Source organism: Pocillopora damicornis, chromosome 8 (assembly GCF_964200805.1).
Source record: "Pocillopora damicornis chromosome 8, jaPocDami1.2, whole genome shotgun sequence".
NCBI lineage: Eukaryota > Metazoa > Cnidaria > Anthozoa > Scleractinia > Pocilloporidae > Pocillopora > Pocillopora damicornis.
This window is the reverse complement of record NC_142677.1, coordinates 18,463,104-18,479,253: the sequence shown is the minus strand read 5'-3', so window position 1 is coordinate 18,479,253 and position 16,150 is coordinate 18,463,104. Positions and strand designations below refer to the sequence as shown.

Here is a 16,150-nt window from a genome sequence, read left to right as displayed (position 1 = left end):
AGGAGATTTTCGAACGATATGCGTTCATCACAGTGCGGGGTCGTCGTCAAATGCGCAGGCACAAAAGCGGGGATATTTCTTTTCAATAAAAAGCACTTTGAACCGAGGGGTAATTGTTTCGCCCAGCTTATGACGAAAGTACTTCGAAGACTAAATTCTGCGTTGGACAAAGGCACATCCAATTAGCTATTAGCTGCTTCTGTGGTAATCTGCGATCATTACTAATTCACAAGCAATTCGCGCTTTTTGGTGCTCGCAGAATCTTATTACCCAGCGGCAAACAAGGGCACGTAACATTAAAGCCACCACAGAATATTTGTTGCTCCCCGGTAGGCAAGACAGCTTCTTTCCACTTCAATAGTAAGCGTCCTTGTCGTAAACACGTTTAGCTACGGGCACAAACATGTCCCAAAGTTTGTGAATTTTACTTGAATGTCTTCAGTTTCGCATACTGAGAAGAGCCAATATCAAGTGTTGTATCTATCAACAAATCGGATGACAGGTTCTAAGATGAACAGTGCCCGGATCACACAGTAAGGTACTTGCAATTGCTATACTAAACATTTTCTGATCACAAAAAATATTTAAAAACGGGAGGAGATGCGTCGGGGCGCTGGTGGCTAAAAACTCATAAAAATATTCACTGTCTATTATTCACAATTAAACCGTACGACTAGCACCGTTTCCACTCTGAAAAAGTGGACATTGAAACTGGAAAAAAAAATCCACCTAGCAAGCGCTGAGATACTTTTACTGCTCTATGCTACGGTTTTTCTACCAAGATTTAAAACCTTTCAGTTTACAAGTAAGCGAAATGATTCCAAGATTAATTCCGTTTTGCAGCACTCGAAGGTCTATGACACCTTTCACTTTGAACACGGTATTTGATTATTAGATGAAGGTATAAATTGCGTAGAATTCAAGTTTATTTCAGCACAGTTACACATGGCGTTATTGATCTTTTTCCCACTACAAAAGTGTATCAAAAGAGTATAATTTTATCTTGGTTTTTGTCCTAAGAATTGCGGCCGCTAAAAAAAAACTGTCACTAAACCCTTGTTCCTACTCCAAATAACAACTTAATTTAAATAAACATCAAAGAAAAAATTCATAAAAATTGTTGATTGTTCATTCAGGTTTATTGCGCTTTTTTTTCTGTCTCTCCACATTATGCTTAGTCTCAATTTTAATATGGACCAGCCAAGTAAGATTGAACGGTGCTGCTATAGCACTCACTCTACTCGAACCATCAATAATTATCCACCATAAATCGGATTTTCACTATTTAATCAAATATCCAACAGAAGCAAAAGTTTTGGGAAACTTGTCATGCCAGAGAGTAAGATCTCCTGTTCATTACTGCGAAGATCGCTTTCATATTCACGTCTTTCACCGCAGTTCAAATATATGACTTCCATATATTCACAACCGTTTGAACGTTTCAACCGTAAGATCTTTGGAGTTCAAAATTAAAGACGGTCAAATACTCAGCAGGAACCTGTTCGAATGCTTTTTAAATTTGAAAATATTCTTTAGAGGAATTGTTTCATGAATTTGCTTTTGCATTGTCATAAAAACTAAGGTCATTGGTCTTTCGTTTTGTTTTTTCTACTTTAATTTTCTCCCCGATTTTCCTTGCTATAAAATGAAGCGATGTCTCCTTATAATTGGCATTTGACAAGAATAAATTTTAACAACTAGATCGAATTTATGATTTTTACATTTCGTTCAATTCAAATCGTACCAGGTGGTTTCAAAATCGATTCGCTTAAAGTTTGCTTAAAGCTTGTATACTGAAATGGTATTAATCCAATTAGGAAGCCTAAGAAAGTATTGAGAAATATTTAATGACTAGGATTCACTGCTCAAGGTCGGAACTGATTGAAAAAAAATTCAATGGCCAGGTTATCAATCTTTCGAACTGAAAACGATGCGTTTCGTCGTTATTCAAATGATAATGCGCGTGAGTCGATAGAGAGTGTAATTACCGTGAGTGTCAAACGTGAGCGTCGTGTTGACAGTGATTACCTCGTGATGAGAGTGACAAATCGAAAGCGAAAAAAGACACATACAATTCTAGAAAACATATAAACCAACCTTCCTCTTTATCGAAAAGCAAGAGTGAGCCTACATCGTCAATCTAAAATAGGATAAAGTGGAAGAAAGACACAATTTCAAGGTAGTTCTCTAGGCGTCATGGTTATGAATAATCAATGAAGAACAGCATGTCTCATTGAAACACTTCAGTGTGGCTTTGTTAGCACAGACAATTATCTATTTGGAAAAAATACTGACGCCTCTTTTGAGGTTTCTTCACCTTTCGTTTGTAGAGCAAACATGATCTACCAATTATATAGTCCTGTGGACTTTGCAAGAAAGGTTAAGTTTGTTTGAACAACAATTGTAATTTTGCTAAAATAGTGCACCATCAGTGTGTAGGCACCACCCCCAGACAGAATGTGCGAGATCAGTCTAAAAGACACGGCCACCATTTGAAATAGCTGAACTATGTTGCCAAGGGCAACCACGACTCAGTACCAAAGTATCTAACTCAAATGTTAAACTGGGGACTTATAGATACAAGAAAAGTATAACTAGGAGTAAGAAAGTTTTCAAACACTGACACAGTGAGAGGGCAGACCGTACGTCATCATGGCCAGAAACATCACATAGCCATCAACAATCTAAGGCGAGTTTTTCCGGATTTGGTGTTTAGGCAAAACAAGAAATCGACCCGCTACCAGAATCATTGTTTCTTTTTTTCACTCTGGAAAGAGCCTGATAACAATTCCTTGCAAACTTTGTTGAACATAAACTGCAATAAAGGTCCATCAAAAGAAGAATTTTGTAGAATTTCGAAGAAACTTTGAATTCAGCATAGTACAAATTTCAATAGTTACACTTTTCCAGGACTTAAAACTAGTAGAAATACCTATAAAAGAACTCTGTAATGCCAAACACTTGATGCTAAAGAAATGAAATATGTGTTGTGTCCAGAAACAAAGAAACAAACGTTAAGAAAAATCGCTCTCTGTATGATGAGTTGAAGTCAGTAAATTACATTTGAAACTGCTCTCAATCCTAACGACAATCTCGGCTTCACTCATTTGACAAAAACTTAGGTTAAAATCAACGACATAAAGAGAACATAAATCTTTTTTTTTTTGGGGGGGGGGGGGATTGTGCTTTCTTCAGCATAAAGCAATTGTACATTTCCGAATAATTAAGATACCTCTGACAATAGAACATCCTGAAAGAACGCATCATAAGTAAGACCTACCTAAATAATAAGCAAAAATACGAAAATAACGACATGTCTATATGATTAAAAACGGTAATTGAACTTTGTGAAGTGCAATTTGGGTTGAAATTATACGCATGATTTGAATCACAAGTACGATTTCAGGATTTTTTAGTCTGTACAAGTGTTTTCTTGATCCAGAAATGAGCTGGTTTGTAGAAAGTTGCAAAAGAGATTTTTTTCTATTTTCCGACAATTTTATTGGTTTCTTTGAACAATTGGTTGTTGTATTTTAGTAAAGCTTCCTCATTCGCTAGGAAAGAGATGCGAGTTAGAGCAAAAAATGGTCCTATTCTTGGATAAATCGCACCAATGAGAGCCAATCAGATTACAAGGATTACCAGTAATTTAAAAATGAATGTAATAAATATTCTATATCTCCATTTTGTAAGAAGGACCTGTGCGCCTTGGTATAGAGGTAAACTGAGGTTAAGAAATAATATAACTATCCACTACGATTCACTTCGGAAGCACTTCAGTGAACAATTGCTAAATAACCGCCCCTTAAATAAGTAATAGGTAACACTTTGACACGACATCAAGAGACTTACGTGGTAATTAAAACGAATTAAAAGGGATTATCACAAAACTCTGACTGAGGTACTTCGTTGTTTGACAAACCACGTAACCTAAACTACAAACGCCTTGCTGTTGGGGTTTTTGTTTCACAGTAGCGAGACCACAGGTACACTGTCGATTCTAAAATGATTTCAAGCTAGGCTTATACTGACAGACATTAGGCTTGAACACTTAGCAAATACCTGAGAGGTAAGCGCCGTTTTCGAAAATGAATGCACTGTTAAATTGAAAAGAAAACGACGTAGTTATGTTGTCGATGCCTTCTACCGTGTTTATATATATTCATTTTCACAAACGCTGTTCGTATTTCGCAATGCGTGGTAACATTCTTTGTTAAGGAAGGATATGAGTATGGCGGTATTCGGGAGTAAAACAAAAACAAAAATAAGGCACGATGATTCCTTTTCCAAAGTTTAATCATTCGCAGATTTAACTCCTTTTTCTTATTTGGAAAATTATCACAGAGTAAAATGAATATCTTCAAGTGAAATAGACCAAGTTCTGCCTCCTTCGTATGAATTTCGCATGTAAAATGTATAGGAAACTAAGTAAAACAAAAAAATATCGGAGACTTTGATAGAGTCAGCCTTTTATAAATAATTAATTAAAATTATACACAGACGTTTCAATCGTAGCAGTATCTGCAGGTTTGAAAAAAGAACCTTTTCACCAAAAGTCATTGTATATCAAAGAATGCTTGAGGATTTTATCAGTGATCATGTCTCATGTGAATGAGGAAATCCCAGAGTTGACTTAGCGCATGCAAAAAAAAAAAAAGAGAACAGTTTTTTAATTTCCCCGTTACGAGAGTGGCATATCCTCAGTTTGTAATAACATTTTGCATCACGTTCGGCTTGAAAAAGTTACCCGAAACTTCAGGCAATTCAGTTTAATTCCCCAATTTCGGAATCAACCAAATCCAAAAACATAAAAAAAAATTTAGACAGTTTGCCACCTGCTTTCCATTCTTAAGCCGGCAAACTGATATTTGATAAGTACGTCAAATTAGCAGGGGTGATAAACGTCCACGAAAAAATTATAAGAACGGCTACAATGATCTCAAGTCATGACTCACTAAAAATTTCCGCTGATTAGAATTAAAGCTCTAATATCATTTTGACTGCAAGCTGCATGTAGTGATGCATTTTGGTCGGCACGTATTTGAAGATGAAGCGGTTACCTCCAAGTGTAATGTTTTCATGGCAGGAATCTGACAAATCATAACAACTCTTTGTTATTGGACGCCAAAACATCTTCTTAACAACCAAAATAAGCACATTTCCATACACCGCAAAATAAGAAAGGCTATTTAAAATGGCAGTCTTCATTAACAGAGTTTCAAAAGCGAAGCAGAAATACCCAACCAACCTGATTTAGATTTCCATATGTTTTGATTGTCTAAACTGATTGATACGAAGACCCATCTTCTTTACAGAAAAGCCATTAAATGTGAGCTGTTATAATTGAGAACCTGTAACTCTAAAATGGTAAGATACCGCATTCATTTTTTCGTTATGATATAAAACGTCGAAAGAGTTCACTGTTATACAGTAACAATACAACGTTAAGGCAAATTAAAATTTGATGCTGCCAAGGCAACACATAATCTCTTAAGTGTTTTTTTAACCTTCTGTTCTAAACATAGAACCCACACGATTTTAATTTCAACAAAGTTACCTACTTAGACGAGACAAGCGGTCAACTTCAACACAATATTTACTAGAAAGAACTGACCCAACACGAAAGTCACTAACGAAAGCGGGTGAAGGTTAGAGGTCTAAAGTTTAGGTCATCATTTGCCAGTACGGTAACACCCTAGGTAAATATTCTATATGTCTTAAATATCTCATTTTAAAATGGCTGTTTATGATCAAAAATCAATTCTAAAGTTTCTTCGATGACGGTCTGCACCCGCTTGACTTGACATCTGCTTTCAGTGTTTTAAAATACAAACTGTTCGCCTTCAACAATTACAATTTATTAATGCACAGCTTCAAGTAGCGTGCAGAAAAGAGTTATCATTATCATTTCATGGTTCTTAATTCATAGTTGTATTTACCTATGTGGGTTTGCACAGGATAAAGCGCCTTTTTGGCAGGACAAAGTTAAGTTACATTCCACATTTTTCGGCGAGTGCGTATGGAAACTGTTTACCATTAAAAAGCTTTTGAAAAAGTTGTCATGACTCTCCAAGCAAGCGAAGGAAGAGATTTGACTAAGTAAGGAAAAATACTAATCATAAGATTACACGTTATGATTACAAGGTATTTATATGAAAGTCATTCGACGTAGGGTTTCATTCAGACACTGATAAAAAAGTGAAGCATTGACGTCAATTTAGCATTGGCAATTTAGCAAGTGCGTCAAAGAGAATTCCTTCGCGAGGAGTATTCTTTGACGCAAACGACTAAGGTCATCAAAACGGCTTAATACATTGAGAAAATACTGTTTCTCATTCTTACAGGCGGTTGCACCCCAAAGGGTATACTAAGACGACTACAATGGACGCAATTCAAGTCACCACTGGTCTGCTGCTTGTTTTGAGTACAATAGTTCAAGCAGAAGACAAAGTAGCAGATACACACCCAACAAAATCAAACAGAAAGATCCCTGAAGGCTTTTACCTTTCTTCAAATGCTATTTACGCAAAGAATGGCGCTGAAGTTATTGAACTCGACAATGTTACATTTACTGGAAACGTGTTAACAGAAGCTGAACTTTCCCGCTTCAGTTTCGACGAGAAATGTTCTCGCGGTCTTCCCTTGTCCGCATCGTGGCAATACTACGGACCGTACTCGAAACCTTCTAGACGTGGCAGTCAAATAGCCGTGGAGGGCATCTTTCCTCACATGATAAACAAAATGCTCCACGTTTGTTGCAACAGCTCCGCGACTGTAAAGTTTGGAAAGATTTTGGATTCCATTCGTGGACTGGAAGAACAACTAGACCATCCAGACAAAGCGTATGACTTTAGTTTTCCCATCACGGGTATGAGTCTGGAAGACGTAGCGTTTAAAGACATGCCATATATACCCTTTGTTCAAGCGCCCAGAGTGGCGCTACTTGTTCATGAAACGGCCGAAGACAACAAAACAACCCAGCTAATGAACACGGTGTTTAAAGCCTGGCCCATCCTCATATTCATACTCGTCGCTGCGACGCTGTCGGGAATCATCATTTGGCTTTTGGTAAGTTTTGTTTCCTTTTTTACTAAGATTTTCTGAAAGCCTCACCATCTTTATCGTTGCTTCCTTTTTCATCAAATTTTGCCATTCCTGCCATATTTGAAATTTTTGTTGACAAGCTCTGTGCTATTGCGGGCAAAAACCCGTGCTAGTTTAGTTAGATTTCTAAATTAGTGATAAATGCTTTTCCTTTTCTATACGCTGTTGCCATCGTTATCGAAAATGTCTCCTTACGAATATCTACCATAGCATTAGATTTCAGATATTGGTGGTGAGACAGATAATAAGATTTGTGCACACGGTTTGGTATTAAAATGATTTTAGTCGACTCTGCCTTGAGCAACACTTTCCTTAACTTGAATAAATGCACGATATGTGCCTTTTTTCTTTATCAAGGAATACATCGCATAACCAATTTCGATATGAGACGTATATATTTTTGCTCATTCTTATCATCGCTGCCCTATCTTAAACGTGTGTCGTGTAATCGAATTGCAACACTTCGTGTTTTAATTTGGAAGACGGAATTTTTCCTGGGTATTCATTCACATTTACATTTTGATAATGAAAACCACGAGGAAAAAAAAACTACGAAATTATATCAGTCTATTAAAGTTTCATATCAAAGACAGAATTTCACCTGCTTTTGGTCAAACTATTATATGTAATGTTAATATTTAAATTGTCCAATTACTCCAAGACCATTGGTCTCGCTACAATGTCTTTGTAACCTGACGGTTATATTAGCGTTTTAAATCTGGCCCCATTCTGTTTTAAAAAATCCTATTTGTGGTATATATCCTAATTCGCCTCTTAAGGTCAGTGTTAATTGCGCACTAAGACGCTTAGCGTCATGGTAAGCGATTAACATTGAACTTCATCGCATATTGACAACATCGCTTCGTTTTCTTGGTAACGCAGCTGGTTCATCGGTAAACATTACTGACCCTCTCTTGTGTAAAATACCATGAGTGCATTCAAAACAATCGTGGCTCTCTAAAAACTCTATTTGATGAATATTTTAAAAAGGTTGCACTAGTCTTTAACATCAACTTAGTGCTTGAGCTTACGCGATCTTGAATTAAGCCTGTATATAAGTAAACTCAAAAAGTTGGTGGGTGATTTTAAAATTTGCAAGTCTCATTTTTTGACCCTGCTGTGCTGGAGCTTTTTCATCACGCTTTATACTCCTTTGAAGGCGGTAAAAATAATTGTGTATCACGAGGTTCTTTGATCATAATGTGAGAGTAGACGGGAATAAATATCCAGCTAATTATGAAAATTCATCACCGAAAACTGCAAGCTAGCACTGAATATCACTTTTTTTTTGGTAATAAACTAAAAATTTGCAGGTTAAAGTTTGTTTCCAGTACAAGGTCAATGGAACGATAAGTGTTTCTTGTAACCAATATTCCCTTTAACGTAGACTGAAGGCATGTAACTCGTGGTCAAAACATAAGCTTATCGAAATTTTCTGAAAGTTCTAAGGACATAAACAAAGGCGGAGATTGGTAGTTCATTGTCTGTCAACTTTCTATAGTGCCCCAGTTATACTCTGTTGGCGACGACTGATCCTCCCCTATCCCCTTGAAATACCATTTGGTCCCCAAATATCTTCCATTCCCCACTCTCCCCCCCCCCCCCGGCGAAAAATAATGACTGTTCCCTAAACATCACACACTTTCACCCGACAGGACCGTCTCAAAAACCCAGATGAATTTCCGCGTCCGTTTATCAATGGCACCTGGGAAGGCTTTTGGTGGGCGTTCGTCACCATGACCACTGTTGGGTGAGTGAAAAACTACGAAAATCCACAATTCTTTTATCTTAAGTATCATATTTCATTTTATATAATAAATTATTATCTAAAGATAATAAGTCAAAATCAGGCACTGATGGTAAAAACATACCTTTGCTGTTTAGATATGGCGACCGTGCACCTAAGTCATTTTTGGCGCGAATCTTTTGCATCGTCTGGATTCTGGTGGGAATAATAATCATAGCCATTTTCACCGCCATTGTAACAGCCTCGTTATCAGCCAGTATCCAGCATCATTTCATTGTTCATGGCTCAGTGGTAAGACCTAAATTAGATATAATGAATGTCTTAATTAGCCATTCTCCAAGTTTATAGCTACTTTTAATTGAGTTTCGAAAACAGTTAGGGAAAAAAATTGTTTTGCTTCAGTTCGCTCTGTGATTGGTCTATTGGTCGCCACTCTATCAACCAATCAGATGCAAAACCAAAATCGAGACTTGGTCACTTGTGTGTCTCCGCGCTTTAGGCAGGTTTCTTGTCTTTACTTTGACTGCTCCTTTGGACATTTTCTTTGCTCTGATTGGCTGCTGCGATTAAATAGATTTTGGTTTCTTCACATCCCCGCCATCGAACTGCGCCCAGCTTATTAACAAAACGTGAACAATTTGTATTTGCAGATCGGGGCAGTAAACGGTAGTGAAGAGTATCGCCTTGGAGTAAGCTTAAATGCTGACATGAAACGTAAGTGTTAAATACAAATTCATTTAAATTCCCGACAATTCTAATAATAATAATAGTAATAATAATGATAATAATAAACTAAAATCTCGCTATCACAAGTTTAAGTCTTAAATAAAGTCAATGAGAGAAATACAATTCACGTATAAACTCTAAGTTCATGGACATGCTGTGCATTTTAAACATCATTACGCCATTGCTAAAATCAACCTCGTACTGAAAACGTACAACCCATACTGACCCAAGGTTCCGCTGATCTCATGACTAACTGTCTCATAAACTGATCAACCGATTCATTGACTGAAACCAGACATTACTTTTTTTTCTGATGGATTAACTTATAAATTTATTGACTTGTCAACTACTGACTGCTTGATTGATTGTTTGATTAGCTGACTAATAATTTCCTTATTGAATGAGTGATTGATTGCTTGATTGATCGATCGATCGATCGATCGATTGATTGATTGATTGATTGAGTAAATGACTGTCTGACTCATTGATTGCTTGCTTACTCAATCTATCCATCTCCCATTTTATCCCAGCTTATCATGCCATACCAAAGATGAATTCTGACCTGCTGGAAGAGAGATTAAAGGGTTCTCTGATAGACAACTACGTACTTACTTACTACAGTAATTTTGTGAAGGATAACGACGAAGTTCGGATAGAGACTGCCTTTGAACACGCGATTACTTATGGTCTGGCAATTCGATCAAACGCATCATCACCTCGGTTAGAATGTTTCCGGCGGTATCTACGGAATCACCCCCAAGAGTCGTTTGAAATCATCGCTAAGAACCTCGAACCACTTAAGGTACAGTTTGAGGCTGGGAAAAAATGGTCACACTAATAGTGATGTTTTTTTCAAAACTGAATCAGACACTCGGGCTTTAAAATCACTTCCGCAAGGAGTACGAACGATGTTTTACCCCTCGCCGTCATACTGTAGAATTCATGGTTTGAGGATTTAAGTTTTACAAAGGGATTATCTATGATACTTTTTCGCTTTGAAAGACCTATGAAATAACATTGACATGCTTGTTGAGCTATCAATTCAACTCATAAATAAGCTACAAAGTTAAAAAGGTTTAATCTCATTAACGAAAAACAGTATTGCAAAATCGCACTGTCTTTCAGTAATACAACGTACCAAAGGAGTGTAGTTGTAAATTTAGCGTTCTCTGGTGTAAAGTTTGGTCTATGATTTCCGACGGCTTTTCATTAATGTAACTGGTTCGAGCAGTTTTCAGCTGGGTGTCAGAATACCTAAGCCCACCTTACTCTTAACCTTTTACACCCTAACATCAGGATGCATTTTCTCCCTACTGTTCTCTATGCATTTCTTAGGATACTGACATGGAGAATTTGTTGAACAATCAAAAGCTTTTTTAATTGGTGATCATTTCCTCTGTTCTCATGACCTAAATGTGTGATTTAGGGATGATGCCGCCAGGAGAAATTATACGCTGGTCACTCTTAGAGGCCAAAGGGTCAAAGTAAATGGGAACAAAACGGACAAACCAGAGGAGAGGATGAAAATAATCAATTACAGCACCAAGCTAAACCACCGTTGGTTTTGCCTTACAGCGTTCACGTCAAAATTATTTGCTTTCCAAACAGCCTTACTTTCGAACTGAGGCCTCGATAAAAAAACCTTTTTGTTAGAATACAATTAAAAAAACCTCTCCATAGCTATAGTGTCGCTTCAATTCGAGTCTTAACCCTTTAACTCCCAAGATTTCATTATTAATTCTCCTTACTGTCTTCCATAAAACTCTTATGATGTCAATTTGGAGAATTTGGTATTGGATCAATTAATAATCCCCTAATTGATATTTTCTTTATTCTCATCACTTCTATGCTTGATATTGTATTGATATCTCGGAAATAAGCTTTGAAATGACTGTTCGAACACGACATTCTATCTTGTCAAATTGTTCTGTTTTGCTTTTTTTTTTTTTAACAGAATCCCACTGATGAAGTAAGCCAAGAGGTAAAAGCATCCGAAGGACTTTTCTTTTTTAAAGAAGAAGCCTTTCAAAACGTGCTTTTCATCCTGATAGGGGTGCTGGGATTTCTTCTACTCGTTGGAATAGCCTGGGAACTACTTTATCATCGACCCAAGCGACGTAAGAGCTTTTCTATTTTTAATTTCCTTTACTGAAATTTATGTTTTCTTTAATACAAAAATGAGGAAAATTTAGTGAGATTTCTGTATGACAGTCATTTTGAGAGCGATTTTCTGAGAAACCTAAAAACCTTCCGAATTTTTCCGCGCTGCAAACCTATCCTGTGAGAGAATCCGTTTTGTTTTCTTTCAAAAATTTACCCGTGCTTATTAACACTAAATTGCATTCGAAATTATATTATTGCCTCTTTTTTTAGCTATGTTACTCCCTGGTTCTCACAGTGATTTTCTTGGATCGTTTCCTTAATTCTTCTTGCCTGCCTTCTTGCTAGTGTACTTTGTATATATGGGGAATTGATATGCCGATCAGACAAAAAAAAAACACAATTTAATTACTTTGTTCGATACTGATTTTTCGCGTCGCAGGTCAAAAGAGTAAGGCTACAGAGGACGAAAGTGCAATTATCTCGTTAACTCCTGCACCAAACAGCTGTGACTGTCATGAAATGTTCCTCAGTCATCAAACAGTACAAACTATCAAGTACAAATCCGCAAAGATCAAAGAACTCATCCGAGAATACGAGGAGTATTACGATGCCTGGTTACAAAGGGTGCGATCTGTTGAGCACGAAGGAAATGGCATAACGCCACAAATGGTGTGACTGAATTTGCGTGAGAGACCTTGCGTGACAGCTTTACTTTATTAATTTCACATCAGAAAACAAGATCTCAAGATCGTTCATTTGGATTAAAACAAATTTTCTCGAGCTATTTCCCTTTTGTGCAATGTAAGAAAATTTTCATCACCTGAAGGAGAAGAGAGGGGGAGGTGCCGGTCCCGATGACAGTACATTTTCGTTTTTTTTTTTTATATTAAAGAAAGACCAAGAACCATAAATATGGTTGAATGGCATTGTACTGACTTGCTGTATTCTCTCCGTTATGAATGTTTAAATCATTTGATGTAGCATGGACTAACACCAAACTTTATAAGTTTACAAATCAGTCAACCCTTTAACTCCCAGGATCTGGTTCTTAATTCTCCCCTCTAGCTGCTACAAATTTCCTTGCAAATAAGTTGCAAGAATTTGGTGTTAGATCAAGATAAAAACTTCTACCTGATACATTTGAATACTCTCATTACCAGTTTGCTAGATATAGAAATTGTAGGGAGAAGTTTCATGTGAACCACTTCTTGGAGTTAAAGAGTTAACTAATGCTCTTACTAATGAGAATGTGTGTCTTACTTCGTCACTTCTAGAAGCATTGAAAGGTTAAAAGGTTACTTGTTTTCTCACTAAAAGTAACAAAAAAGGGTGAAAAAAAGTTTAGGAGGCACTTAACTTATAGAATGTGTATGTTAAACAGCTTGGCAAATCTTGCCATATTGTTGCCTGTCTCATGATAACTATATATACCGATAACTGACTTATAACAAACACATCAATGTTTGTTCAATTCCTCCCTCAACTCCTCCAAAAGCAAAGCGTGAGAGAGAAAGAAATGTGTGCAGCACCCATTTCAACAAGCTCCACCCTGGCTCTAACAACATAAGTAATGACTGCTGCTTACCTTGAAGTAGAGAATCCAATTAAAGCCACATCAAGTTCAAGTGCTATGCTTTTTCTAAAGAACTAAGAATGCAAGAAATCAGTGTGTGAGATAACAGAAACACAGAAGCTTAATAGAAGCAGTCACCACTGTGTTGAGGCAATCTTGATTACAGGGACAATGTACATAGCATTCCCCTCCCCCAAAGTGCCGGATAGCCTGAAATTGTAATTATATGTCAGCAAAGCTTAGTACCCGAGTTAGCAACCATTCAATGGCATGTTACCTTAAACTTGCCATTTAATGGGTAACAACTTGCAAATCAGTGCTGCGGTGTTACCCATCAAAAAGTATTTGGCAGAACTTTTAATATTTTAAGATGTGTCATTTCTAATCTGTAATTGACTTTTTAAGAGTGTGTTTATTGAACATTGAGTAACATCTTATTGATATTGGTTGCGTCAATATTGTTCTGTGTGTAGGTGCACACATCATGCACACCAATAAGCATGCAGAAAGTGCTTGCCTTAGTGCCCAGACCAACCACTTGAAGACGGGCAAACAGATACACTGACACAAGACCTGCCAGCAAATCAGCCACACCCATAGCAAAGGGCAGAGAAAGAAACTTAAGGACAGAGAATTCTACTTGTCTGTCCTTAAACAGAAATCATTTACAACCATAGCTGTTCTGCAACACCTAAAGGCTTCACAAGGGCTCAAAGCACATTCCATGTGCAGTGGAAGCTTATTCACTAAATCTACTCAGCTTAAGTAGTAGATTTTTTATCTTTATCAACTTTAATTAAACATGAAAGTTATTTAAGTCTGCACAAAGGATAGAATTGTACGAAATAAAATCAAAATAAATTTGAAAATAGCTACTGCTGTCAAGTCTCCCAACTTTTATATCAACTTTTATATGTGAATTTTGATGTATGGTGTCGTCAGAGCCCCATTTCCATTTCACCTCACAGATAACAAAATCAAAGTGGGTTATTGAAGTTGAAGAGGTGAAGTGGTTTGCTCATGATCAAAACTGAAAACCCTAGGAACAAATTTTTGAAGAGACTCGGTTTAAAGCCTGCAGTGATTGTTGTTTTTTTTTACAATGAGCGCCTCCCTCTAAGAAGGGAAATTCAAAGGTGAGATGAACAAGGCTTGCTCAGCTTTACGATATTTCAATAAAATTACATTTTCTGACCGAAAGGAAATACAGATGCTTAATCCTAAAAATTTTTTCGTTTATGTTCTGCAGCATTTTTGGCAGAATTCGAACAACTTAATTTCTTAAATTTCGTACACAAGAACACTTCTGTTGCAATTGTGCGCTTCGATCATTCCCTTCAATCAACTGTACTCACCAGTCCATCATTTTATGAAAAGTGAACCACTGGAATCTCCGCTTCCTGAAGTTTACAATTTGTCCCCATCATTCAAAAGCATTCGCATGATTTTTAATGTTTAGGTTTCTTGAGCGCCAAGAGCGCCATATTTTTAAAGTTTCTGTAAAATCGTGAGGGCTTGGGGTTTGCTAGCGCCAGGCTCCCAGGCTCAGGTTTACAAGTTGTCACAACGCAACTTGCTTCAGGAATATTGAAGCTATCCCCAATACCACTGAATTGAATTCAACATTCTTAGCTGTTTCCCATGGTACAATCATCGGTGTTTTTTCTCCTTAACCCATGCTCGAAACCAATTAATTACAATGAGCAATTTGCTCTTGGCAAAAAAGAGAACACAACAGCTCATGATCTCTTAGTTATTCACAATAAGTCGTTGTTGAGAGAAATTATTTAAAATGATTCATGTTATCCAGCTTAGCATCTCCAAGGAGGCTTGGCTGGATAACATCACCCTTGGATACCGGCCATGCTTTCCTATATGTAACTGGATACGAATTGAGTTTTGCTCAATTTTTCCCCGCCACTACCGAAGATAACTTAAATTCGCACCGTCAACCTTACGTTCTAAAATTAATTCAGGACAACATGATTTCCTCAAGATCGCTTACCAGCTACACATAAACAATTGCAACAGCACGGAATTGATTACCAGTGTACGACATAAAATATAAGTGCATTTAGATGCTGTGTAGTTTTCTTTCTGTATACATGAAACAATATTACACAATTATGGAAAACATGCCTACCTTGCTCCCTTGTGAAACTTCACATTCAGTATTCTTTGAGAGCAGAATTTGTCATTCCGCTCCATTCTACGTTTATTTTTTTTTTAATTTTTTTATCTTTTATCGCGAATGTATGACTCATACATTACTTGAGGTTACAATTTAATTTTCGAGTGAGTTGCAAGGAAAAAATTTCATCATAGCGAAAGGAAACATCGTGCAGTTTGTTGACTTACAGTAAAAGGGAGACCAAGGTTCCCGAAGAGAATTTCCTCTACCATCTTCTCGTGTTGGTTCTAAACTGATCGCAACAGGTGATGCGCGATGAAATAAGCGTGCGGCCCTTTTCTGCTCTGAATTACAGGAGTCTGATAAACATAGGTCAATTTGAAATTCATTGCAGCTGACCCTGCCACTTTCAAGCGTACCAAGTTTTGTAGGTAAAGCAGTAACAACAACTCAGGGTCACGCAAAATTAACTGAGAACTCGATACGTTGCAATAAATTTGCTCGGAAAGTAAGTATGGCTGAACATAACATGCACGGGTTCGAGATCTTAATTCGCAAATTGCACATGAAAATCCAGTCGTGATAACTTGTCTTTCAATGCATTGATAACAAAGCCAAATAAAGCGACCTGCCAGTTATGTTTTTCTTTTTTTCTGCATTTCCGTACATTCAAGATCACCAAAACTTGTAATGTTTTTGCATATTCTGCGGAACGGGGATAGTTTCCTCCTTGACAAAGGAAAAGTTAGCGAAGAGTGTAACAAAC

At 37.1% G+C, this 16,150-nt stretch overlaps 2 protein-coding genes across 11 annotated transcripts in view; one reads left to right on the top strand and one right to left on the bottom strand.

Annotated features, from left to right (window-relative positions):
* LOC113671892 (uncharacterized) overlaps window positions 1–9,149 on the bottom strand; it is a 50,000-nt gene extending 40,851 nt beyond the window's left edge. Inside the window, exon 1 of the mRNA XM_089180756.1 lies at window positions 8,976–9,149. The gene's annotated coding sequence lies outside the window, so the exon portion shown is untranslated. The remainder of the gene's footprint in view (window positions 1–8,975) is intronic.
* Window positions 1–14,126, top strand: part of LOC113671891 (uncharacterized) — a 39,930-nt gene extending 25,804 nt beyond the window's left edge. For 5 of the 10 annotated variants that reach the window (XM_089180749.1, XM_089180748.1, XM_089180750.1 and 2 more), the window contains 7 exons: window positions 6,345–7,068; window positions 8,760–8,854; window positions 8,989–9,142; window positions 9,502–9,565; window positions 10,108–10,379; window positions 11,532–11,694; window positions 12,120–14,126. In XM_089180749.1, coding sequence (XP_089036875.1) covers window positions 6,382–7,068; window positions 8,760–8,854; window positions 8,989–9,142; window positions 9,502–9,565; window positions 10,108–10,379; window positions 11,532–11,694; window positions 12,120–12,355 — 1,671 coding nt within the window. In that variant the 5' untranslated portion in view covers window positions 6,345–6,381 and the 3' untranslated portion in view covers window positions 12,356–14,126. Of the gene's footprint in view, window positions 1–246; window positions 539–3,892; window positions 4,070–5,320; window positions 5,368–5,545; window positions 5,700–5,839; window positions 6,100–6,344; window positions 7,069–8,759; window positions 8,855–8,988; window positions 9,143–9,501; window positions 9,566–10,107; window positions 10,380–11,531; window positions 11,695–12,119 lie in introns of those variants that run through there. The other 5 variants (XM_027188149.2, XM_089180747.1, XM_089180751.1 and 2 more) reach the window with 5 other exon arrangements.
* Window positions 14,127–16,150: the final 2,024 nt, after the last annotated feature.